This window comes from Podarcis filfolensis (genome assembly GCF_964270895.1).
Source record: "Podarcis filfolensis genome assembly, chromosome: Z".
In the NCBI taxonomy this organism is placed as follows: Eukaryota; Metazoa; Chordata; class Lepidosauria; order Squamata; family Lacertidae; genus Podarcis; species Podarcis filfolensis.
In genome coordinates this window covers 19,812,818-19,839,548 of record NC_139617.1, presented here as the reverse complement: position 1 = coordinate 19,839,548, position 26,731 = coordinate 19,812,818, and the positions used below count along the sequence as shown (strand labels likewise).

General features: G+C 43.1%; 1 protein-coding gene across 1 annotated transcript in view; it reads left to right on the top strand.

Annotated features, from left to right (window-relative positions):
• ZNF185 (zinc finger protein 185 with LIM domain) overlaps positions 1-26,731 on the top strand; it is a 69,366-nt gene that overhangs the window by 39,047 nt on the left and 3,588 nt on the right. Inside the window, exons 12-29 of the mRNA XM_083595914.1 lie at positions 144-227; positions 2,010-2,090; positions 4,209-4,292; positions 4,667-4,750; positions 4,908-4,979; positions 6,974-7,057; positions 7,381-7,485; positions 10,480-10,578; positions 12,969-13,064; positions 13,949-14,047; positions 15,477-15,560; positions 18,586-18,840; positions 20,144-20,242; positions 20,617-20,703; positions 22,371-22,439; positions 23,806-23,886; positions 24,396-24,498; positions 25,141-25,239. Coding sequence (XP_083452040.1) covers positions 144-227; positions 2,010-2,090; positions 4,209-4,292; positions 4,667-4,750; positions 4,908-4,979; positions 6,974-7,057; positions 7,381-7,485; positions 10,480-10,578; positions 12,969-13,064; positions 13,949-14,047; positions 15,477-15,560; positions 18,586-18,840; positions 20,144-20,242; positions 20,617-20,703; positions 22,371-22,439; positions 23,806-23,886; positions 24,396-24,498; positions 25,141-25,239 — 1,765 coding nt within the window. The remainder of the gene's footprint in view (positions 1-143; positions 228-2,009; positions 2,091-4,208; positions 4,293-4,666; positions 4,751-4,907; positions 4,980-6,973; positions 7,058-7,380; positions 7,486-10,479; positions 10,579-12,968; positions 13,065-13,948; positions 14,048-15,476; positions 15,561-18,585; positions 18,841-20,143; positions 20,243-20,616; positions 20,704-22,370; positions 22,440-23,805; positions 23,887-24,395; positions 24,499-25,140; positions 25,240-26,731) is intronic.

Here is a 26,731-nt window from a genome sequence, read left to right as displayed (position 1 = left end):
ACAAACACACCAAATGGGGATGGGTGTTAGGAGAACATAAGAGCTCTGTCAAATACGTGGCACACCTCACAACCTAAAAATGAAGTGTGTGCAAAGAGAGAGACAACACAACTTATACTTGGGGCTTTTTGTCTTCCTGATAGGATTGATCTAGAGGATGACACAGGCCCACGCTCCAGAAGTCAGACAGTACCTGCTTCAGGATGGTTCAGCCGCCGTGGGAAGAGGTAAGACCCTTTGGTCAATATGAAAGTGATTATCACTTTAGATGTCTCTGCATGCCCACCAATTGGTGTGGGAGAAAATTGCCTCTCTGGATAGTGGCCCATATTGCCTTATGGCTAGACTCTGATACTCTCACCATGACTAGGAGATGGGCAAATCTGTAAATCTCGGCTTCTTTCAGTTTCAGTTTTCTAATCTTCAGTTCCCTTTTCCACATCAGAAAGCCACCATGAAAACCCATCAGCATTTTAGTGTGAGCTTCTCCTAATGCACAAATATTTGAATGCAATCTTGCGTAATATACACAATTTTGTAAAGCAATTTCTCCATAAATAATACATTGCTTATGTTATTTGCACTAATATGTGCATTTTTAAGGACACTTTACCCTAGCATATGGATTGTTGCACACATTTCCATAGCAGGAGAGCTGCATGGAGAAGTGCAAGTTTCGAAAGATGGCTGCGTTTTGGTTCATGTACTATTTTGGCATATGTGAATTAAACAAGTTCACATTTAAATGAGAATTTAATCAAATATCTCTCCTGTCCCTAATCAGGACATCTGTATCTGGTGGTCACCTTCCTTCCTTCCTTACCTGCTGTCCTGACCCTTCACCAATTCTTCCCTGCCTGCCTGCCTATAACTCCCCCGCCTTTCTTTTTTCCTTTCCTTTTCATAGAGTTTATGTGCTGCAGTGCTAGGCCTGTATTTTAAACAATAAAAAAATAGTTTAGGAAATGATGGCATAGTTTTGTGAGGAAGCAAGTAGCTTTGTTGCAGCTTCCGAAAGAGAAAAAGAAACAAAAGACCTGCATTTGTTAGAGCAAAATGTGGAAAAAGTCCAGCTTGAATTCTACAATGTTGCCCGATTTTGGATTTTTGCAAATACCTGCTGCTGAGCTGGATTTTATTATTTAAACCAGGGGTGGGGAACCTCAAGCCACGAAAACTAAATGAAACCCCCAGGTGTTGCAATCTAGCCCATGGAACTCTTGGTAGGCCACACTTCCTCTCAGAGGCCACGCCCTCCTTGAATACTTTTACCTGACTGACATGGATTCTTGAATTGCCATAAGGCTCCTAACCTCGATGGAAGGAAGGTGGAGAGATGCTGTGTGTGTGTTGTTTAGTAATTTCTGCCTTTTACTTGTCAGAAATGTACTGTAGAAAGGTAAGCGTCACATCCATTGTTCTTTCCACTTCTGCATCTGGCCCCCTGCCTACCAATGGCATGTGGCCCCCAGAAGATTACCCATGAAGGGATGCGGCCCTTGGGCTGATTAGCCATCCCTGATTTGCACCCTGATATTAATGGTAGGAACCATTCCAAAGACAAAATGCAATTGACTACTATAGAATTGGCTACTTTGAGCATCTACCATACCCTCCAATATTTCTCCGATAAAAATAGGGACGTACCATTCCATAAGGATAATTTTACTATTTATACCCCACACATCTTACTGGTTGCCCCAGCCATCTGAGCAGCTTCCAACATATATAAAAACATAATGAAACTTTAAGCATTTTTTAAAAAAACTTCCCTATATAGGATTGCCTTCAGACAGCTCAGGGGTCGGAAAACTCCATACCCTCCAACATTTCTCCAATGAAAATAGGGATATCATAAGGAAAAATGGGACATTCCAGGATCAAATCAGAAACTGGGATGGCTTCTCTAAATTAGGGATGTCCCTGGAAAATAGGGAGACTTGGAGGGTTTGGTGTACTGAAGACAATAATGCCATGGACTAACCACTAGGCCTTCTCTGTTTTGCCAGCAGCACCAATGGGGAAAGAATAAGCACTTCAGGGTCCCCACGAAGTGAGACAAGGATGGCGAATGCTTCTTCTAGCGCAAGGTTAGTGTAATCTGCATTTTCCTTTAGCGTTCCATACTATAGCAAGCAATGTTCAAAATTAGCCAGGCACCAGGTGCATTTTGCACCTGGCTATCAGCCACTTGTGACCAAGTGAAGGTGTCTAGATGCCAGGATGGTACCTGACGTCTCCACTACCTGGAGGTGCATGCCTGGGGATCCTGGGATCTTGACTGTTTTCACACACTAAAACCACATCCTGTAGAATTCTATCAGTTATATTTTATCTGCACAATCAGAATGAATTCCAGGAACCTAAATGCTTTTTCTGGGCAGCCTGACCAAGAGCAGTGAACAATGTTATATTTAATGATTGTCGCTTGTCTTCGCTTACCCCACCCCACTGCCCTGCTCACAGTTGTGAAGAATATCCCTACGTTATGAATAGTCTGTGTCACCACTGAGAAAAAGAGGTCGGAATAGGCCAATATATATGTCCCTGGATAAAGTGACTTTTCTTCTTTAAGTTGTCAGTGTTCTTAACCTAGTTCAAGGTTGTCATCTGAACTAACCAAATGTTTAACTGATATCAATCACAACCAGTCCATCATTTGAAAAATAAGACTTTAGAACTGTCTTGCCTCAAAATGGCAACTACACATTCCGATATGGCAACTGTAACCTTGGTTTAAGGAGCCACTTGGCATCTAGGTTGTACAGGGGTACCTCTGGATGCGAACGGGATCCGTTCCAGACCCCCATTTGCATCCTGAAGCGAACGCAACCCGCGTCTGCAGGTCATGATTCGCCACTTCTGCGCATGCGCACGACATCATTTTGAGCATCTGTGCATGCGCGAGTGGCAAAACCCGGAAGTAACGTGCTCCGTTACTTCCGGGTCGCCGTGGAGCGCAACCCGAAAATGCTTAACCTGATGCTACTTCAACCCGAAGTATGACTGTATATCTGTTTCTAACACGGATAGCAAGTGGTGAAAACCAAAACAGCCTAAGATATAAGCAAGTGTGTCCTTAACTCAATTGCCCCAGAGGATGGCCCATTAGCTGTCAGTTTCCTCATTGCCCCTTGTAGAACCACCAGGGAGAAGGAGGCCCATCACTCACAAATACCTGTAACTCAAGAAACATCTCCCTGGAGTCTGGGATCTTGACATGTGGGTTTGTTGTGAAATGCGTGAAACAAGCTTACTAAACTGCTTATACCAAGCTCTCCATTAAAGCAGGGGTGGCTAACCTGTGGCACTCCACATGTTGCTGGAATACAACTCCCATCAGCCCCATCCAGCATGGTCAAGGATAATGGTTACTGTAGTTCAGTAACCATCCCCTTTCCATATTAGAAAGACAGGTACTGAGCCAAATCAGGGCTGGGACATGCAAGGTATAGGACACATAGCACATGATGCCAAATCATGAGAGCTCTGCTGGATCAAACCAAAGGTTCATCTACTTCACATTGCCCATAGTTGCTACTCAGATGCCTCTGCAAAGCTCACAAGCAGAACCAGATAATCTGTCAATCGTGCTTTTTCTCAGTTTTTAATTTTTCTAATCCTTTGCTTTTTAATGTCTTCACATAACATTTTCATGCCTCTTCCTCCTAACACACAGAATTTAGAACACAATTTTGCATAATATACATATTTTGCTAGCCATTTCAGCAACATAATGCATTAAATGAAGGGAGTTTCCTAATGATTCTCAGTTCCCTTAAAAGCTACAGTTCCCAGGCAGTTCCCAAACAGCCATGACTGTTTAAAGTGGTATACATTTTAAATGTATAGTGCAGAGGGGGCTAGAACGATCCTTTGAAATTTGCACACCTCCCATATTTTGTGATACTGCTCTCCAAAAATAAAAATAAAAATCAGCTCCAAAATGAAAAAAAAAGAAAAGAAAATGCATTTTTCTTCTCCATCCTTATTCAAAAACAAGGTATGAAAGTGGGATCCTGGTCTATTGTCGCTCCACAGCAACTTGATATTTAGTGGCAGGCTGCCTCTAAACCTGGATCAGGCCCATTTTATCTACAAGAGGAAAGTGGTGTTGGAGGGAGAAGAGCTGGGTGGAGGAACTCTGGGTTTCAAAAGGAGAAAACCTTAATGTAATTTCCCTGTGCTGCATTGTTCTCTTTTCATAGCTTCGATTCAGGGAACAGCGGAAACCAAGCCTCCAGTTCCTATTCTGAATCCTTGTTCAAACAATTCAGTTCTTTGGAAAACAGGTAAACGAAGCTCCTCTCTACATTGACTCAGACTGGGCAGAAATCAAACAGCTATCCTAGTTAAGAACAGTACTTGGCCAATCTGGTTTGTGGAAATGATGTCTCTTTCTCCAGCATAGATGCCCAGGCCTCAGTTTCACTTATATAAATTGCAACAAACTGACCATGTTTTATTCATACTCCGTGTTTTCCTGTATATTCAGGGTTGCAGTGAATGTTATACATTTGTGCTGTGGGTGCAAAATAGAGGTTAGTGTTCTGCAGAACCTTTGAGATTTCTTCCACACGCAGAGTTCAAATCCCTTCTTCTTACTCCAGTTTACTGTGCCCAGATATGCACCCAAGGACATAATTATTCTAATTTCTTCTTCCAGTAACAAGCAGGATCAAGAGAGTAATCAGATGACTTCCTGGAACAACTCTGCTCCAAAATCTCCTGAATCTCCTTCACGTAGAAGGTAATAATCTGTGCAATCCTAATTTACTCATAAAATACAGGCAGCTAAGTAGAGAACTGCTCTTTCTGGTGGAACTGGTATGCTTGGTTGGTTGGAAGGAGTGAGAAAGAAATGAATTGTAATTAATTTCCAACTGCTTATGCTTTGATTTCCACAGTGAGAAGAATGAACGAAAATCCGAGGCCACACGAAGTGCTGAAACACCTCGTGCCGTTATTTCTGAGGACAGGTAATCCTCCTCATGTTGTTCTATCCTAAACACCTGTAATTCATTTCCACATTTACTGTGGAGGTAAAGTGTTTAGCTTATGTACACTGTTTGCACAGCAGTGTCAGAGGGTAATTTCCACTTGCGTTCTTTTACACTGGCTAATCCTATGCATGTTTACTTGCTCCTCTACTAAGTGTGTTTACGATTAATGCGGCTGCTTTTTTAAAACAGCACTTTCAATGGGTGTGAGGAGCTTTTTCAAGCCATGGGCTGCATTCCCTCGTGGGGAACCTTACAAGAGCCACATGGCACTGATGGGCAGGATCAGAGGCAAAAGTGGGCAGATAATATAACATAAGAAGAGCCCCGCTGGATCAGGCCAAAGGCTCATCTAGTCCAGCAGCCAGGTGCCTATGGGGAGCCCTCAAACAGGACCCAAATGCAACATCACTCTCCCCAGCCACACAAAAGCCAGGTGTGCATGTACTTTCCCATCGAGGCAAGAAAGAGCCATTATTACAGTTCCAGCCAGGTAAAAGCACTTGAGGAAAGCACAGAGCAGTGGGCAGTGAGGGGCATGACCTGGAGAGAGTCCAGGGGGCCACGTGTGACCCACAGGCCAGAGGTGCCACCCATATGCCCAACAAAAGTGCATAGTGGTCAGAGTGCTGGATTGAGAATTAGGTTTAATGCCCCGTCCCTCCACAAAGCTCACCATTCCCCAGCAGAATCTACCTGTCAAGGTAGGATAAAGTTGGGATTCATATTTAGCCAAACGGTAGAGTGAAACTGTAATTAATAACTGGAATACTTGCATTTTATATTTCCAACCATGAGGGTCATGGTTATATTCATAATTAAAGCAGAAATGCAATATCAGAAAGGATCAGAAGCACTAAAGATAGCATGTATAAAATTTGGAGAATTAAAATCAATATACGTTCCTCTCAAAGTTTTAAAAAATAAACTAGAAGTTTATCAAGCTGCTCTCAATGAACATGAACCTTCCCTAAGTTTTTGAGGCAGCTAATGCATATCTAGGTATTTACTTATTTACAGTGCTGTTTTATTCTGGGGGTACTCAAGGGCACACAGTGCTGGCACCTCTTTTTCCCTAGAAAAAAACTTGTGTTAAAACTGTGGCACTCACAGTAACAGCTTCATGGTGAGTACCGACACCATTTTTTTCCTAGAAGAAAAAGCACTGCTTATTTGATATTTAGATTAATGCCCTACTCCTCAGTCTGCTAAAAATTTATCTCAGGGAGATAGTATAAATATGATTTGATGGTTGGCATTGGATCTATTTTTTTATCAAGCAGAGAGTAAATTTCTTCCTTGGTTCAGATTATAAGAAAAACAACAACAATACAGTCAGTATATCTTTTCCTATGTGATCACCAAAAATGCAAAATTAGCAATGCAATTCCATATATGTCTGCTCAGAAGTAAATCCCAGTAGTACAGTGGGGCTTACTTCCTGGAAAGTTGTACAGGGTCACGCCCACAGCATACATTCAACATGCATTTAATGCAATATGGCTTCCCCCAAAGGATCATGGGAATTGTAGTTGTTCCTCACACAGCTACAGTTTCCAGCACCATCGACAAACTACAGTTCCCGTGATTTTAAGGCAGATGCCGTGTGCTTTGAATGCATAGGGTGGATTGTATCTTTAACCATATTGAGCATCCACTTTGATAAATTTTATACTTTTATACTGGCTTTTTTATCACCCCCTATATTGGGAACGTTTTTCACTCTTAGGGTGCACATTCCCACATCCCAGGAATAGCATGGCAGTGGTAGGTGGAGCCAGAGTAAACAAGAGGGTGGAGCAACGGATGTGTTCGTTCAGTAAGCTGTAATCCGGGCACACAAATGTTGGAGTTTTCTGAATATACACGGCCCAACATTCCTGCATAGATACCTGGACTAACAGAAAACTGGTTGAGAATGGAACAGTGGTTGTAGGCCTCTTATTAACCAGATGCCCTCTTGCCATCCTCAGCTGGGAAACAATAAAGCCCCAAAGTACAACTGTGAGTCAAACACCTCCGCACATTGTCATCTCCCCAGAGGCGAGCCCAAAGAGGTAAGAACCTCCTAATTCATTTTTGCTGGCGCTCAATCAGAAATCTGTCCCGTTTTGTGTGGATTCTTTGAGAGATTGCATGAAAAGTTCACATTAAAATTGTACATGCTGTTAAATGCGTCACTGTATGTGTTATTATTACATGTATTTTTGTATGCATTTCCACAAAACTGTTTCAATGAGCATTTTTTGAGCATCTTAACTGCAGCAAAAACTGGGCCAAATGCATCCCTACTTCCAAGTATGGAAATCGCCATTAGTCACGTTTGACAGTCTGTCTGGCCAAATGTCCTCACAAAGGTTCATTGGACTTTCCTTAGCAGGCCCACCTCTCATTATCGAACCAGAGATGCTTTCTCTACACCTGAGACTTATCTTCAGTCCATGTCTGGAGAACACCTGCGTGGCATAGATGTTGGCTCCCCAAGGTAAAAGGGCATGGCTAAAACTTTGGAGGTCTAAAGATAATGTAAAAGAGTGGCTTCTTTTTAGATGATAATGATTAATTTGCTTGTTGCATTTTTATCACACCATCCTCCAAGATGGTTAGGGTATTCTGTGTGGTATGTCTCTCCCTTCCACCAGCTTGTGATATCTAGACTTTATTTATTTATTTATTTGCAGTATTTATGGCCTGCTCCTCAATAAATATTTTCAATCTAAGAGCAGGGAGCAAAGTTAATGAAATAAAGAGAGGAAAAACCAAGTAGACCAAAAGATTAAAAAAAATTACAGGTCCAAATGAACAATTTAACAATTCTGTTGTAAGGTGAACAAGCTTTAAAACTACAATAACAAAAATTAAAATTCCCAATTTAACCAAATACTTAGGTAAAAGCAAATACAAGGCATTCAAGCAGATTTAAATAAATAACCTGTGGGTTTAGCAACAGTTCCCACTCTGTTGTTCACTTACAGCAGCCCACTCAGTCCTGCTCTCTCTCACACACAAAGACACTCTCACATTCTGTGCCAACAGACTCTGTGGCTTTTAAGTAACTTAACCCCTTTTCTTCCCCCACTCCAATCCATCCAGGCTCTCACCCTGAGTGGTATGAATTGGTGCCCACAACCATCCACAGCTAGAAACCCCACTACCAACAGAGAAAACACACATGCACAAAAAGAAAGCAGGTGGCAATGCGCCATAGCTGTTTCTCTGCCAGCTTTCTCAGTCCTGGGGAGACTCATGGGCTCAAGGGCAGTAGCGCGGCCAGGGGGAGATGTGCAGGTACATTGGCTGGTGTCCACGCTCCGGCCCCCTCATTCCTTTCCTGTCCAGCCAGCACAAAGAGTGTTCAGGGACTTCCAGGCCACCCCCTTCCCTTCTCACATTTGCCATTCCAAATATGTATGGGCCATCTCTTCATTTTAGTGGGATATGGGTGAAATTATTTGAATATTTTGATTACTGAACATATGAATATTTTTGACACATGAGTATCCTGTGGGGGAATATCCTACCTCCTGCAATTTTATTTTTATTTTAATTTTAAAAGCTTCTAGCCTTTGTAGAATGAGACAAAAGGTACAGGCACTATTTTTCACATTTTTGCTGAAAAGCTAGCTTGCTCCCTCCTTTCACTTTTTGACTACATCCGCCCTGAAAAATGTCCAAGGAAACCGACAAGAGGGTGGCATTTACAGTGGTGGAGAGGTGGGTAGTGGGGACAGCTTCCTTGGGCGGGGGGATAGTTTTGTCATTGCCTGTGGGAATGAAGCAGGAATGAAGCTCTGGCTGCTGTGCTGTCATTTTTTCTATGCACAAAGCTCCTGAACAGACTCCAAAGGTGGTGGAAAGACTTCTCCCTAAAAGTGGGGCGGGCATGGATTCTGCCACCACTCACCTCATTGCCACAGCATTTCAATTCAGTTTAATTAGAACCTTAGCATGGTAGTGACCTCCCATGGACAAGAATATTCACATAATTTCATTGTTAAAGGTAAAAGTAAAGGGACCCCTGACCATTAGGTCCAGTTGTGGCCAACTCTGGGGTTGTGGCGCTCATCTCGCTTTATTGGCCGAGGGAGCCGGCATACAGCTTCTGGGTCATGTGGCCAGCATGACTAAGCCGCTTCTGGTGAACCAGAGCAGCGCACAGAAACGCTGTTTACCTTCCTGCCGGGGCGGTACCTATTTATCTACTTGCACTTGACGTGCTTTCGAACTGTTAGGTTGACAGGAGCAGGGACCGAGCAACGGGAGCTCACCCCGTCGCAGGGATTCAAACCGCCGACCTTCTGATCGGCAAGTCCTAGGCTCTGTGGTTTAACCCACAGCGCCACCCATGTCCCACTGAAATCCCCACCTTGCTCTGTTCCAAGGGCCTAAAATTAGCCTGCACCTGAAAAAAGGCACCATAATTGCAATTTCAGCAGCTGCCAATTCACCCCTAAGAATGTACATTGGAGCACCTCACAGTATTCCTGTAGTTCGTCAAGCTCAATCTTGTCTGCACTGATTGGCAGTGGCTCTCCAGGGTCTCTCCCAGACCTACCTGGTGGCACCAGGAATTGAACCTGCGATCTTCTCAGATGCCCTACCACTCAGCTATACCCCTTCCCTACTCTCCTAGGTAGGTTAAAGCTGAATCTGGCCCAATTTCACTTACTGGATTTCAAATGCATCAATGGACCTGGGTCTTCTAAGTCTAGCCCTCTAGGTTTGACGCTCTAACCCCTACAACACGCTATATCTATGCCCAGGGTCACCAAATGAGCTTCCTAAGCTTAGTGAAGATTTAAACTGGGTCCTCCCTGTTCCCTTTTTTCCCTGGGAAGTTAACACTGGGAAATGATATGCATGAACACACACAAAAATCCTGCTGGATCAGACCAAAAGCCCGTCTAGTCCAACATCCTGCTCTCAAAGTGGCCACTCAGATGCTTGCGGGAAGCCCTGCAGCATGAGACAAGTGCAATAGCAATCTCTCCCCCACTTGTGTTCCCCAGCAACCGGCATTCAGTGGCAGCATTCCGCCTTTGATACTGGAGGCAGAATATACTGTTGTCATGCTCAGCAGCCATTGACAATCCATGTTGCTTCATGCGTAACAAAAATTCGCTGGATGTTTTCTTGGCAGATCTGCCCAGGCTCACAAAGAGGGAAGCTCCACCAGGGAGCCCAAGTTCACGAGTCACAGAATTCACACAGATTTGGGCGGCTTACAGCACATATAAAAACATAATAAAATATCAGTCATTTAAAACTTCCCAATACAACTTCAGTAGGGCCCCCAATTGCATGTAAGCAGCACCTAAAGTGCTTCTGAAAAGACTTTAGAACAGCAACATGCTCCCTGCGCATGGGCTTACAGTTTAATAGCCACAATACAAATGAAAAAGGGGATGGAAGAGGAAAACCAGCAAATCCAGGCACTGAATATTAATCTAACACTGAACTGTATTTCTGTCTCTGATAGGGCTGGCTCTTTCAATAGGGACAGCACCGATACTCCTTCTGGAGCAGCATACAGTGTTCCCACCCACTTTGACAGCGATGGGGATGCTGGCTCAAAAAGGTACATAGGAAAAAGCAAAATTGGCATTTTAGCTATATTGTCATCAGCCTTCTTCCCAGCAGGTCAGAACCAGGTTTCGGCTATCCTAGGTAAAGAGTTCAATTTTAGGGAAATAGTCCATATTCCCCCCTTGATGGGGGGGGGAACCACATCACCTTGGAGGAATTGGCTATCATAATTAGGAATGGAGTTGGGAATTCAATGCAGTATGCTTTAAAAAGCAAGCCAACCTAATCTGAACTTCCCAAACCAGGGCTGCATCTTCCTGATAATTTCTGCATTTTATATGATCTTTCACATGACATAAAAGCCACTTGTGGAAATGTAGCAGAATCCACGGGAAAATTTAGTGCTCATATCTGTGTTAATTTCCTACAGGAAAAGAAATCTGTTTGCTACCTGCTAACCTGGAAAATTATGGGGGTTTTGATCTATAATTTCCCCATGATTGTCATGGATTGTGTCACCATCTGACAAAATTTGGGGTGGTATTCTAGCATACAGTTATTTACTGCCATTTTCATGGGTAAAATAATGGAGGAACAGAATGGTCTGCTATTGTGTCTTACCATGCCCGGTGGTGTGAATGAAATTTAGCAAGATATGGTAGTATATCAATCAAACAGCTGCTTCTTGTCTATGGATTGTTATCTACAGGGAGGCCTGCTTGGCACCAGCTTGTCCTTGTTTCAGTGCCCAGCAACTCTTCCCTCCCACCCTGTGCATTTGGGCAGCACCAACGTTTGGATGTTTTTACTCTGGCTGTGTCTTGAATATGCTTATGTATTTTTATCACTGCATTTTATTATTGTTGCAAATTGCTTTTGGGAGTTTTTTTTAGGGGAAGGGGTTATTTATAAATTCAAGAAGCCTAACCTCAGCTGAAGCAATGCTCAAGGATGATGGGAATTGTAGTCCACCAGCATTTGGAGGGCTACTGGTTCCCCATCACTGCACTGAAGGGTCCCTACACACAGCTACTCAGACTTCCAGAAAATTAATCAGAGATATGTTGTCCTAAAGCTTTGTAAGCCATGCTAAGAATTAGTGTCATTGGTCCTGCAGTAATTCATTGTGTTCATGTGGGTTAATTTAGGGTTGCCATATGTCCGGATTTTCTCAGACATATCCAGAATACTGCAGTCGGCAGCAGTGTCTGGGCAGAAATCAGCCAATGCCTGGGAAAATCCAGACATATGGCAGCTCATACGTTCTACATTTAATTCACATGATGCTCCCCCTAAAGAGTCCTAGGGACCATACTTTACTCTTCATTGTGCTACAATTCCCAGCACCCTTAACTAACTACAGTTCCCTGGATTCTTTGCGAGAGCCATGTAGTTTAAATGTATGGTGTGAATGTAGCCTTTGTCTAATAGGAGCAAGGAGCAGCTTCTGGCAATTTCATGGATGGCAATAGTTTTAGGATAGACTGGAATTGGCAGCTTACCCAGTCCCAGGATGGGCGGTGGTTGCGGCCTGTTGCGGAGGGCCTCGAGTCCCAGGGAGCAATGCTGGGCGAGGTGGCCTGCAGTTGTGGAATCCCAAGGCTGGCTGCTAGGAGTGACGGGTGTTCCTGCCATCTGGTTATTTGAATTCTGGCCCATCTGGCCAGGCTGAGTGGGCGGGGCTTGTAAGAGGACCAGAGTGGAGCAAACTTCTCTCCCATCTGCCCCTATCCTACAGAAATGCTGGCTGTGCCCACACTTGGGACTGCAGTCAGGTTAAGAACAACCCTCCCTCTCTCCACCCCATTTAGTGATGCTGTGGGTTTTGTATGCCAAATTTCCTTCCTTCCCAGGGCACTGCGCTTACTGGCTTTCCTGTGGTTCAGTAATGGTTGCCATTTTCAGAGCTAGGAAGGAATTTGCCTGCAAACAGATTGGCCCCGTTTGCAGGTTTTGCCTTCCCCATAGCAATAGTTGCAACTTGGCTTGATAAGGCATTAGGTGGAATCCTTTTAGTCTAACATCAGGCCAGGGGAGAAGTGGTGCATCACTCCCTACCTCAAACCTGTGCGATCACAAAGTACCCCGTTAACGGGAGCTAGGTGGAAGTTTCTGTCCAAAAGCCAAGGCATGGGGCAGATGGGCCCTAGAGCTTCCTTCAGCACCCTGGGATGGCCATCCATGTACACCTGCGTCTTGTGGAGAACTCATTAATCGCAGACTCAACCCTGTCATGTGTCAGCCCTCTACCTGGAGGCTGAGATAATATACATCCAGTATCTAAGCCAAATCCTACCTATACCTGGAATCAATAAAGCCGTGGCCAATTTTAAATCCGAGAACATTGTCTTGTCCAGTTTGTTCACCTTCTAAGGCTAGGCCTTGCTCCCTGGGGAGGTGTCACTGCAAGTGGGTCCGCAACCGTCTCCTTTCTTCTTGCAGATCTTTCTCTGACTTTGAGAAGAAGGCTAAGCAAGAGATGGCATATGAGAGTCCAAGTGACACAGAATACAAAAAGGTGGAAGCTCATCTGGCAAAGTAAGGAGGCAGACAACAGAAGGTTCCACCTTCACTGCTTGATATGGTCGGGGCAAAAGTCAGATGAGCTGCTTTCTTTAAAACTTTTCACAGAAGCAGTGAGAGGAGGACCCTGTCGAACCTTCCCTTTGTTGAAGATATTTTGCAGCTCCACTGTCTCTAGGATACCAATGTCATTTTTCACCTGTGCCTTTGTTCCTTAAAAGTAACTCTTGCTTCTGTAATCTATATATAAGTGGGTCCCTGCAGCACTATGTTGCGGTGTGGAGTATTTGTCTCTAGAGTTCAAACCACAACATTCCATTCCCTTTCCCACTTTGTTTTCCAGTTTTTCTCCAAAACTGTCAATCACTATTCCGTGCTTACTGAGCATGCTCAGTTTCCATTATTTATTTATACATAGGCTACAGCCTTAATCCCTGGCAAACAATAGCAGGGCTTGATGGAGTGGTAGAGCCACAGCCCTGCCACACACTAGGCAGAGCAGAAGGTGTGGTGGAGGGAGAGAGGAAGGAAGCCCCTTTGCTGCACGAGAACCTATGATTGAAAAGCAAACCAAACCCAGATCAGGTGATGGCAAGGCTCATGGCAGTTCAGGGGGCTGGATTGCTCTCCCATTTATTTCAGATATTCCTTTTCCAGTCTTCATTGCCAGATTTACGTTAAAATCAAATACACATTAAAACAAAGCAGGCAGGAAAATATACAAACTGTCACACAACCGGCAGAGATAAACTAGTGTGGCAGTCCTATGGGAAGCTTGCAAACAAGGCCAGAGGTCACCCCACCTGTGATTCCCAACAACTGGTATGAGAGGTATATTGCGTCTGTATTCTTTTTTTAATGGACAAGATTTGCAAATGTTACTGTCTTTCGTCGGTCAGATCTGGTTCATGGTCCAGTGAAAGCAGCCTTAGTACCGGCATCCAAGGCGAACTCCCAAGAGCTGCCAGAAGGGATGAGTCAGAGCTGGAAAGTGCAAGGTGAGTGCAGGGTTCAAGAGCTGTTCTTGCTGCGATGGAGTATCACTATGTGAAAAGGACATGCCTTGCTCACAGAATGCTCTCGGGGGGTCCTCTCCCTGATGGAACTCAAGCAAGTAGCATCAGTTTCTTCTCAGGAGCAAACTTCACTGGGTCTTTCTGGAGTCTCCACCACTGCTGGCATATTACCTCTGTTGCAGGGGAAATAAATGGATCTTTCGGGCAGGGAAAGGAAGGAGGAATAATGGAGATCCTTCCCCCCTTTGTAATTAAATGTGAACTTGCAAAATTCACACTTCCCAAATCAATACACAAACCAAAGCCAAACTATCCTTCAAAACTTTGCACTTCTCTGAATTGTGTGGTGCAGTTATCCCACCAAAGAACCCGTACACAAAAGTGTATATGAATAAAAAGTGCATGGGGGGATGCATATGCTTGTGAAAACAGTGTACATAGATGCATTCTGTTTGGGGGAAATTGCTTGCAAAAATGCATATACTAGGCAAAATCGCATACCAAAATTGTGCATATTAGAGGAGGTGCGCATGACAATTATGAATTTTCATGCAAACTGTAGAAATAAATAAATGCACAAATGTTTGCAGAAATGTGCCAAACTGAATTTAATATTTGGAAAAAACAGAAAAGGAGAGAAATGGAAATGGACATATTTATCTTAGAAGGGAGAAAGCTGTGGCAGTGCTTGCAGTTTTGAAGTGAACAGGCTTCTCTCTATGTTTTCCACAGTACAGTGGCACCTTGGTTCTCAAACTTAATCAGTTCTGGAAGTCCATTCCAAAACCAAGGCGCACTTTCCCATAGAAAGTAATGCAAAACGGATTAATCCATTCCAGACTTTTAAAAACAACCCCTAAAACAGCAATTTAACATGAATTTTACTATCTAACGAGACCATTGATCCATAAAATGAAAGCAATAAACAATGTACTGCAGTCACACAATCAATCAATCCATCAGTAGCTGAACTGGGTTCCACACAGTTACAAAAACAAAACAAAAAGAGCCACAAAAACAAAAACACAAAATAAATAGCAAAAATAGACAGACCTCAGCGTAACACTCAAAACGGAAGTGTGGCACTCAAATCGGAGGTGTGGCACTTAAAACAAGAAGTGTGGCACTCAAAACGGAGCATGTTTGGCTTCCAAAAAAAGTTTGCAAACTGGAACACTTCCAGGTTTGCAGTGTTGGGTTTCCAAGTTGTTTGAGTTCAAGGCGTTTGAGAACTAAGGTACCACTGTATTCTATATGCAAGGTCCCACTTCTCTCCAACTTGCTCACAAGGATTTGACCAGAGATTGTTTTTCTGGCCATCTCTGCCCAAATGCTCACAGCAATGGAAAGTTGGAAAGCATGGTTTGCGCACACATACGTATGTTTATATCCCCTCTTATTTCCCTGGCAGGTCCAGTTCTCTCTCTACAGAGAGTGGCGTTGCCACTCCGGAAAGCCAACAAGGAGAGCATGGGACAGATTCGGACACATCAGGGTAAGGAAACATGGAAGGCTTCAGTGTCTGCAGAGTTGCCATTCCTCACTGATCTCATAGTTTCATGCTTGAGCTGTGGCCTGGGAAGATGCCGCATTACCAGAGAGCCTGTAGCTCTCCAGATGTCAATGGACTCCAGCTCCCAACAGAAACATAGAGAGCCCCAGGTTGAAATCTTGTGACTACCATAAACTGACTTAGGTGGCCTTCAGCAAGCTACTCTCTTTCTCTTGGCATCCACATCTGCAACATAGGGAATAAGCATGCAAGGTGAGCCCTGTTAGATCAGGCCAAAGGCCCATCTAGTCTAGTTCTTACAGTGGCCAACCAGATGCCTGTGGGAATTCTGCAAGTGGGATATGAGTGCAACAGCTCTCTGCCCACCTGAGCTTCCCAGCAACTGCTATTCAGAGGAACAGTGGAGGGAGAACATCACCATTGTGGCCAGCAGGTACAGATAATCTTAACCTCTTTTAAAACCATTGAGTATTATTTACATTTCTACTACAGCAGGACTTACAGCAGGGAACCTATGACTCTCTAGTTGTTGTTAGATTACAGTTCTCATCACCCCTGGTCATTGGCCATGCTGACTGGGGCTGATGGAAGTTGGAATCCAGCAACACTCGGAGAGCCACAGGTTCCCCATCCCTGTTGTAAAAATATCATTTCCCCACCCCCACCCCACCAGTGCACTGTAGGGTTGCCATTTCCACCTCCCTGCCTCTTATCCTGTTCTTTAAAAGCATCCTGCCATGAGAAAACAAAGCAAACAAAACTCTTTCTCCATTGTTTTATTGTTCCACATGCACCTATTTGATTTCTGTGTCTGAGGCTGCTGTGAAATGGACAGGAGTAGGGCAGGGGCCAAGCAATGGCAGGTAATGTGAGAGTCTCAGTTAGTTAGTAAATGTACATAATGGGTTGCTGCTCCTGCTGCTGCTGCTGCTGCAAGCTTCTGATAGATTTTATCTCTCCACTTAAGAGGATGAATACATTTTATAACTTAGCCCACAACACTTCCCTAGCTGTGCGTCCACAGAAGACAGCAAGCAGGAATTGCATGCTCAGTGCACACCCTCTCACGAGGTACGTCAGCATGCAAAATTGTGGTTTATGCTGACGGCATGTTAAATTTGATGGGTTATTTCACCACAAACAGGGAAATGCCACATGCTGAGTATAAGCAACAGGAAGAGGTAGTAGAGCATCTGCTTTGCATGCAGAAGGTTCCACCGCTCTAGCAGTGAAGAGAGATGTTTTCAGGGCCTTCTTGAAAGCCTGTGCTAAAGGGGGGCATGCATAAGTCATTCAGAAGGGAGTTCCGTGACTCTCTGTTGCACACATCAGCCTAATCAGCCATTCCAGTAGGCACACAAATAGGGCCTTCAATGCAGATGTTAGTGTACGGGCAAGGTCATGATACCAACCTATGTTATGATGGTTAGGACAGTGAAACAAATATTCACCTGCTATGACTTCGGTTCAGTTGCCTCTTGTCTTTTCCATGTCTGGCAAGAGAGAAAGCAGTTGCTTCACTTTTTTTCCTTGTTATATGAAAGTTGCAATCATTAATCTTCGTCTTTCTAGATTCAGCATCTTGAGTTCTTGAGTCCCTTCCCAAACATTCTGGCAGTTGATCTCATTTGTTCCTGTCTTGTGAATCCATTTAAATTTGTTTGTGTTATGAATTTTACACCTTTCTTAAAGCGGCAATCAAAACTGGGTGTAGTATTCGTATTTTTCAACTTGCTTGTCCTGTGGAATTGTGCTATCTGCACTCTAGTGCTTCCTGAGATGAAGTTTCTCTTGTTGCGTTATTTTCTTCTGGCATATTTACATAGTTGGGTCTTCTCATTTTATATTACTGCTTTGCTGCCAATCATTTTTAAACCTAATCCTATTCTTCTTATTGTTTACAGTCCTTCTCAGTTTTGTGGCACTAGCTAATTTGACAAACATGCTGACAGAAGAGGTTAATGAGAAATCGGAACATCACTTAATCTCAGACCGGCAATAAGCATATTGTGACCTATTGTGTGTTTTGTTAATCTGTTAGAAACCAAAACACAGGTCAGATTTTCAGTCAGAATGAGAGGAGGATATTAACTTCTTCATATGTTGTGTAGGACTATGCCAAGGCCTTTATTTAGAATGTGAAATATCATGTTCATGGTGCATTATTTACCTTTCTACAGTCTTTTCATCCATCTTCCACTGAGTTCTCCAAATAGATGCTGGTAACTCTGAAAGTTCCTCATCTAGTTCTTTCAGCATCCATGGGTATACCTTTGCATCCTGCTGATCTGAATTTATTTCAAATAGCCAAATATTCCAGAATGGCAATCTGGTTTAGAAAAAAACCAAAACATGTCTACTGAACAAACTTCATTAGATTTGATATTTTGGCTATTTGTTTTTATTCTCATTAAGCTTTCATCATTCTTTAGCTCCAAATCCAGCTAAAGTTAGTCCCAACAGTTCCATTAAAAGCAAAGGGGATTCGTTGGGACTAACTTGTTCTATTTTTTCTATAGGATTTAGCTGATCTGGTGGCTTTAAAAAAACGGTGGTGCAGTTTATCTTTCTGGCACTTTCCCTTATTTTTCAGACTGGTTAAAACTTCCTTCTTTATCACTTGGATGTGAGATCTATTGATTTCTGCTTTGGATTGCTGCCTTCTTTGTCCTTGACTCTTCCTCCTCCTCCTCAGCAATAAAATAGTTTGCAATTTTGCAAACTATTTCACATTGTTAGCACCACCAGATGTTGTGGGCTTCCTTTTCCTCCAGCTTCTTTCCATCTGGATAAATTTATCCACCGTTACATGCCAGGGCTTGCAAACCATCTTGCTGTCCCCTCAGTTTTGGACAGAGGAGACAACATTCTTTCTTGTAAATCAAACATGGTGCTGAGATTCTCCATGTTTTATGGATTAACTACTCCAATAGTTAATCATGGCAGATAGGCAACAGAGTCATCCTCTGAGAGATCTTGCTATGATGACAATTAGGATTTCTTTCAGTCTCTCCAGGGGGGTTACTTTGGGCATGTCAGAGACAAGTCATAGGATGCCAACCTATATGGAAAACCCCAGTGTGTTGGAGAGAGGTCACAGGAGATCGTCATATCTGGATTGCCAACCCAACAATACCATCAGATCAGAAACTAGGCATGGGATGTCATCATATCTGAGCAACCAGCCATCCAATGCCAGAAAGTTGGAGATCAGTCATGAGATAACATCATACCTGAACAACCAAGCATTCAACAGTGGAAGGTAAAGAGGCTTTGAACAGTCCAAAAGACCTAAGTAAGAAATCCACAGAGAACAGTAGAGTGAAAGCTGTGTGGGAATTGGACCTGAGAATCTTATAACCTGGCTTAGATCAGTTGGATTCTGGTCTGTATAGTAAAAAGGGTCTTCAGAAATCAGTGGAAGCACTAACTTACGAATCATCACAACCAGATAACATGATAGCAAAGAGACAGGATATGCAAGAATACCAGTGATGGCTTGAGAATAGTAGGAGGAAAAATCAGCTCAGTTGCCATGGATAGCATTATTGCAATAGGCATCACCATTATCCTAACCTTGCCGATCCCATGCTTGTGTGCAATCCTGTTCAACCCTCTGCGAGCAAAACAGTGGTTTAGCTGAACTTCTTCTTATCACTGCAGTGTGCTTGTCCTGCAGAACATTTTGAAATATGTGGCTGACGTAGTTGCTTCTCATGCCAGAATTCTATGCACCAATAGCAAACTCATTCTTCAAGTATCCATCTTTGTCCATCCAAAATGGTACAGTTTGTGTACAAGACGGAGAACGTGAGAATAGCTCAGCTGGTGAAGCCAATGGCCCATCTAGTACACTCTGGTCTCACATTGGCGCATCAGATGTCTGTGGCAAGCCCACAAGCAAGGCCTGAGGGCAGTAGCCCTTTCTTCTCCTGCAGTTTCCAGAAACGGGAATTCAGAAACACACTGCCTTTTGGCAGTGGAAGCAGATAATAGCCATCATAGTTAGTTCTAGGCTTGAGGGAACATTGAGGTTTATAGAAGTACAATAAATCCTCTAAGGTAGGGGTGGGGTAATCCAAAATAGGCAAATGGGGACTTAGCATGTTCAGTGATCATGGAATACTGGCTGGTTTGTTAGGGGAAAATAATAGGAAATGGTGGAATGGGAAGCAGTGTCCTGGAAAAGGACATGGCTGGCTTCCAGGAGCATTATGCAGTGCCATATTTTGTTGGTGGTGACTATTACCAGAGAAACATGTTAAAGAATTGAGCTTAATGTGCTTTAGAAGCACAAAGCAAAAGGCAAAGTATATTTTACTGGAACAACTAAAGGTTAATCCAAAAGGAACAGGGGCATCTGCATAATGAATAAAAATGTATATGTATGGACCAAAGCAAGGGCCTTAATTTCTTTAAAATGTAAGAATGGGTGTTTTTAATAATGCACATGTGCTTTGAAAGCTCTCTTTGGTTATTTAGAGACAACCCATAAAAGGCATCATCTCATTTGTTCTTACATTTCTTGCTGTTTTGCTAACAATGATATATCTGTTTCTTCCCAGTATGTCCTACTACCCCTTCAGAGATGGCCCAATAATTGGCTCCCCAAGGAGCCATAGGGTGCCTTTCTATAAGGACATCTGTGACACAGATATCAGAAGGTAAAGATGAGGTGGTTAAATTGGTTTGGGTGGGATTGTTATTCACCCATAACAACCTGCCAAAGCTTTAAATTTACAATTGCTGGTACAGATATTTGGCTCTAGTTTGTTCATAGTGCTGGGAACTGTATCTCCATGAGGTTCCCTGTATCTACAGTTCCCAGGATTCTTTGTGGGAAGCCATGTGCTTTAAATGTATGTTGTGGAGGACTCTCTACACCTGGCCCTTGTACCAAACATTCATTGATGGCTACTCAGGCAATGAGGGGATACAGCAGGGATGCCACTCTGAATGTCTACCCTTCTCTAACACATGCCCCTGAGCTGACATCTAATTAGATGTGCTGCTTATCTAATTTCCTTTCCCTTGACAGGAATTCAGATGAGAGGGCTGCGGCAGCTTCCTCTCGGCTTAAGAATCCTTCGGCCTCTGGTTATGACTCAGACCCCACCACATCAAGGTAAAAAGTGGAGGTCAAGAGGAAGCTAGTTTTCATGGCTACTCACTCCCACAAGTCATTGTCCACTGCCTGTGACATTAATAGTGACAGAACTGCTTAGTGGTTCCCAGAATGTGGCCTTCATTTCTGCACTTCCAGAATCTCGCCTTCATCTTTATGTTCTAAGGAGATCAGGATATTATACAAGTTCCCCTTTCTCCTACGTTGATTCAGCACTACAACTTTGTCAGGTAGATTAGACTGAGGACTCAGCTACTTTGGTAAAGAGAAAGCGCTGTGAAGTCCCGTTTTTCACCAACAGGATTTCACTGTATGAAGTCTACAACGTGTTTAACTGAATCGCTTTTTTGATGTGTCTAGATCCAGCCTGAGAGAGGTCATGGCTAGCCCAGAGTCACCTGAGAAGGGCTCATGAGGAGGTTGCACTGGCTAGCTTCACCCTTCAAACAGCCCTCTACCAGCCATAATAGGGCACTGTGGAGGAGTCCAGTGTGCATGTGTCTATGTGGTGCAGAGGTTAGAGTACTGGACTGAGATCTGAGAGATAGGGGTTCAAATCCCTGCTCACCCTTGAAACTCACTGGGTAGACTTCAGCCAGCCACATCCTCGCAACCTAACCTACCTCACAGGGTTGTTGTGCGGATAAAATGGGGAGAAACATGTATGCCACCTTGAGTTCCTTGGAGGAGAGGCAGGCTATAGGTTTAGCAACAGCAATAGTAATAGTAATAGTAATAATAATAATAGTATTCATCAGTAGCCATATATGGCCCCTATGCACTGCCACCAAACACACAGCAAGGCTGCTGCATGCATCATCAGCAAGGGCAGGCAAGGGTTATTCATTGCAACCTCATGTACCCTTCACACATGCATTCAAACCATGAGGGGATTCATTGGAACACCCCTCTAGTCACCTTCATGGCTTAGCTAGGGAACTGAATGTGGCAGTTCCTGCTCCTTGTCTGGCACTCTCTAAACCAGTGGTGTCCAAACTTTTTTCAAAGAGGGCCAGATTTGATGAAGTGAAGGGCCGTGGGGGCCGACCTTTTTTTGGGGGGGGGATTGAAGTTGTTGAGCTTTTTTTAGAATTTTACCGCAAGAAATAAACTGCCACAGGGGCCGGATTAAACCAACTGGCAGGCTACATTAGGCCCCCAAAATGGACTTTGGACATGCCTGCTCTAGACACTATATATCACAGACTCTTAGACTGTCTTATCTGAAGTAAGCTTTGTTATTCTACTTCTACAAATATTTATACTCCACTTCCACCTTGAGGTGCCTTACAGATGGAACCCGCCCCCCTGCTAAAACATAGACAAAATTATCATTAACAACAATTAAAAATGGATAGAAATAATATGATATAGACAGATGATACATAGACAGATGATAGATAGATAGATGATAGATAGATAGATAGATGATAGATAGATAGATAGATAGATAGATAGATGATAGATAGATAGATAGATGATAGATAGATAGATATAGATATTGATAGATGATAGCTAGATGATATAGATAGATGATAGATATTGTTGTTTAGTCGTTTAGTCGTGTCCGACTCTTCGTGACCCCATGGATCAGAGCATGCCAGGCATGCGTAGATAGACAGATGTATAAAACAACCTGTTCAAAATCTGTTTCTTGCCATTTTTAGCAAAGGCCTTCTCTTTGTGAAGCAATCAGTCAACAGCACGGAGTTGTCATCCTCACCACGTTACAATAGGTAAGGGAACGAAATGTGGAGTGGATGGGTGCATCTATGATTGCCTCTGCAGCATGTAAACCTATACCATTTTTATGTATGGATAAATCTGTGTGTAAAACGTTTTGTTAGTTTGCCTTTGGCTACTTTGGCTCTGATGACGCAAAAAATGGTCCCACACATGCAGAAGATGCCTCAGATAGCTCCCCCAAATTTGATGATGTAGTAGATGAGAAAAGGCATGGATATAGGAGGGGATGAAGTAAAGAGTTGCTTTGAGAGCTAGCATCTATGTGGGAAATCAGAAATATCTCTGACCTCCCCTGGATGTTTCCAAATTAGAGCCTGCCATGGAATTACCATCCTTTGTTCACTCACTTTTAGCAGAGCATCTAGACAATATCAGTGTTAGGCCATTGCAGACCAGTGCTTTCTGTATTGTTCACCAGTGCTTTTTCAGTTCTGATTTATGACATTTTATGTTTGGGTGCAATAAGATGCAAGTACAGCACTAACCCAGCCAGTGTCAACAGGAAAAGTTCCTATTTATCCTATTGATCCTGGCTGGGAGACTAGAAATGAATTACCCTTGAAAAGCTTGTCTTAATTGGCTCAGTGTCCTGTCCTACAGGGGGACAGCTTTAAATAATGATTTCTACTCTTGTTCCCTTTTCTTTTCTATTTAGTAAAATAGTAGGACACTGAAGAATTAAGAAAGGCTATTGTATGAGGCAGTTAGTAATCTTTCTGCTGTGGTCAACAGAGAGTTTCCAACAGAAAACCTTTTTATTAATGTTAGAGGACCTTTCACTGAAGGTGGCTATATTTGTGAGTAAACATTATAGAATAGCATTGTAATAAAGGTTGTGTGGCATATCCATTTTAATTCAAAATGGAAAAGCCTCCAGGACATTGGGTACTCCAGCATAAAAGCCACCTCTCTCAGTCTGCCATAATCTCTCAGTGTTGCTCCTTGCAATCTATAAATATTTGTGTATTTAAATGATCCTCCTCGTATGCAATATTTGATTGCAAAGTCACTTGAATAACACAGATAGGGTCCAGAGAGAGAGAAAATCCTGATCACACTTTAATGAGGAAAACTGAATGAAAACAGGCTATACTTTAAGGAGAAAAGAACAGAGAGGTTTGTACATAGCAGGGAGACATTCAACCAAGCCTACAGAGGAAAAGCTCCCTCAGAACTACACAGCCAATCAGGGCATGTGCTACCTCAGCAAATATCATGCCATTCTGCCTACTTGCTAAGTAACACCTCCACCTGTCCCCTTCTTGGCTAGATGACTTTAACACTAAAATAATTAACCCTTAAATTGTACATGTAATGTTGTACATGTAATGATCTATTCTTACCTTTATCCCCCAGTCGCAGCCTGGCTGATTTGTCTGAACTGGAGAAGACAAGTTATAGCAGTGCCAGCTTTCTGAATAGCAGCCCCCCGAAAAGGTAGGACCGTTTGTCAACCTGGAAAGCTTCATTATAACAAATAATTACAATGTTCAAGTGATAATTCCTACAAAGGGACAACATTACATACTTTGGAACTAAGGGGCAATTTTTTAAAAAAGGTTTTTATATAAGGAGCCTATTGGGTTGCTCACACAAAATTATTTTCCTCTTTTTTTCTCATGCATTCTTTTCTTCTTTCTTGCACTAGATTTAGATTTTAAAAAAACTTTTGCACAAAATTAGAAAAGCAGGAAATCTGGGGAAATGCAAGATGTCGTTTAGATGTAGAGGCTATGAGTTCCATGGCCTTGTGTAGGGAAGGCAAGAAAAATACAGCATTATGGACAACTGAGGATCAGATCTCCTGATGTTTGTTTTTGGTCACTTAAACCAGTCAAGAGGAAGGCTTCAGTCAAGAGCAGTGACACTTGATGGGCTAGTTGGTGGTAGTTAACCCATTTCCCTTATATGCATTCCTGAGTCCTCCTCCTCCTCCTTTACTTTAGGCCAACTGAAGACATCTGCACTTATTGTGGCCGTGAGATCCGCAACTGTGCTAAGATAACCATTGAGAACCTCAGAATCTGCTGCCATGAGTACTGCTTCCGGGTAGGTCCCTCTTTTTGCCACAAGTCATGCGTATGGATCTATATGGCAAGGGGGAAAATGGGGAGGTTATATCATTTGGGAACCACCTCACACTTATTAATCGGAAACCTTTGAAAACAATAGTATACAAGTATCAAGATGTCTTATTTCACCACACCAAGACCAGGCACAAAAGTAGGGTATTGGTTACACAATTTATTATCTGCTATGAGTCCCTGGGCTCTGTCAGTATCTGGTACAGTTTGGCAGCCCCAGACAGAAGAGAAGGACGAGGAAGGAGAAAGAGCAGCTGAAAGCTCGGCAACCGGGGTGGAGGAGAGAGAAGGGAGGACCTTCCTGTGTAAGATGGGGAAGCAGATCTTCCAGCTGTCTCCACCATCCCTCCTGCAGATGGTAATTCAAGGAAATTTAGCATTCGGTGTGTTTCAGAATCTTCACAAGCACCTGTTCTTTGTGTGGCTGTATAACTGATGTGCAATATTTGAAAATATTAATAAGCTTGCTGCCTGTCCAACCAAGATGTGTGAATAAATATCTTCTTTTGTATGCTGCCACCCGACCAGTGTGGGATTCTTCTGTATAGATCTTTCTCTTTTTTTGGCATATTTCAATTGCAGCTATTTCTTCTTTCTCTCTCCACAGTGTGGGATTTGTCACAAGCCAATGGGAGATCTCCTGGATAAAATTTTCATTCACCGGGACATTGTCCACTGTGATAAGTGCTACGAGAGGCTCTTCTAAGTGAGTGGGGCCTTTTCTCTGAAGCATTAAAATGGGATGGAGAGGTAGAGGACAGGAGGAGGGAAATACAGTAGTATAGTATACAGCATTGATCTTCAACCTTGGTTCCCTTGACAATGTTGGACTATAACTCCCATCATCCCTTTCCATTGGCTAATCTGGCTGGGGCCGATAGGAGTTGCAGCATCTGGAATGAGACCCATGGTTGAAAAAACACTGAGGCAGAGGCTAAATACCGAAACAGAAATATTGCTGATTATATCTACCTAGCTATAACTTTTAACTAGTGCTGTACACACATGGTCTATATAGGAATTTTCCACCCTATCTATAGGCTGAGTATTTTAGGGGACATTTCACTGAATTTCATTAGGGGAAGGAAAAATTGTCCAACGGTTTCTTTCCCTTCTCCTTTTTATTCAAAGTTTTTTTGAAATTTGCAGGGAGGATACATCCCACCCTGCAAAAACACCCCAACATAAACAAAACAAAAACCAATCACCCCCCAGGATACAGTAAATTCTCCAACAGTTTCTTACAGAGCAGACCTCACTGTAAGTGGTAGCAATAGCACAGCTTCTCCCTCCTGCAAACACACATCCATGGCTTAGCAGCAGCAGGATCAACTGTATTGGCAGTCAGGTCACCATTTTGCGCCCTTCACAGTGCCCTGGCCTTAGCTGCATTTTGAAGCATTGTGGGAGTTAAATGGCAGCCAAAACACACACACACACACACACACTTTAAAAAATGGAGTAAAAATGGCAGAATATTATTTTTTGTGAGGTGGGTGTGGGAATGGGAATTTTCTTTTCTTTTCTTCTTTCTTTTCGCCTCGGCTTAACTTTAAATTCAGTGGGTTGTTTTACTTGGGAATGGCTTTGTGAAGTTAATGGACCTAAGTCAGTCATAGCCATTCATTTCAATGGGCCTATGATTAACATTGGATACATTCCCTGTCCCTGACATCAGCAACATAGGGATAATAATGTCCTGCATTGTTGGATGTTACAGGTAAAGAATGTGGGATACTTTCAACACTGTTAAGGCATCCTAGGAATGCTAATGATATGTTTTGTCGTTGTCATTTTAACTGCTGTAATTATATACTAATAATATGCTTGGCACCGATGATGCAGGCACAGTGTGGCTGCGATGCATAATGTAGCTGGATCTGGATCACGTAAACTACTTATTCCTAGTCCCTTTCCTCCAGGGAAATCAGGATAGCATATGTGATCCTTTTCTCTCTTGCCCATTTTATCCTCACGTGAGGTGATTTAGGCTGAGTGTGTGTAACTGGCCCATAGTCACCCAGTAAGCTCCATGGCTGAGTGAAAGGATTTGAACCCTGGTCTTGACAGTCTTTGACTGCCCTTCTAATATCTCCTCCCTCCAAGAGGTAGAGCCATAGCTCACTGGTAGCTCACTTTGCAATTAGAAGGTCCAGGTTCAATCCCCAGCATCTCTAGGTAGGGCTGGGAATGTCTCC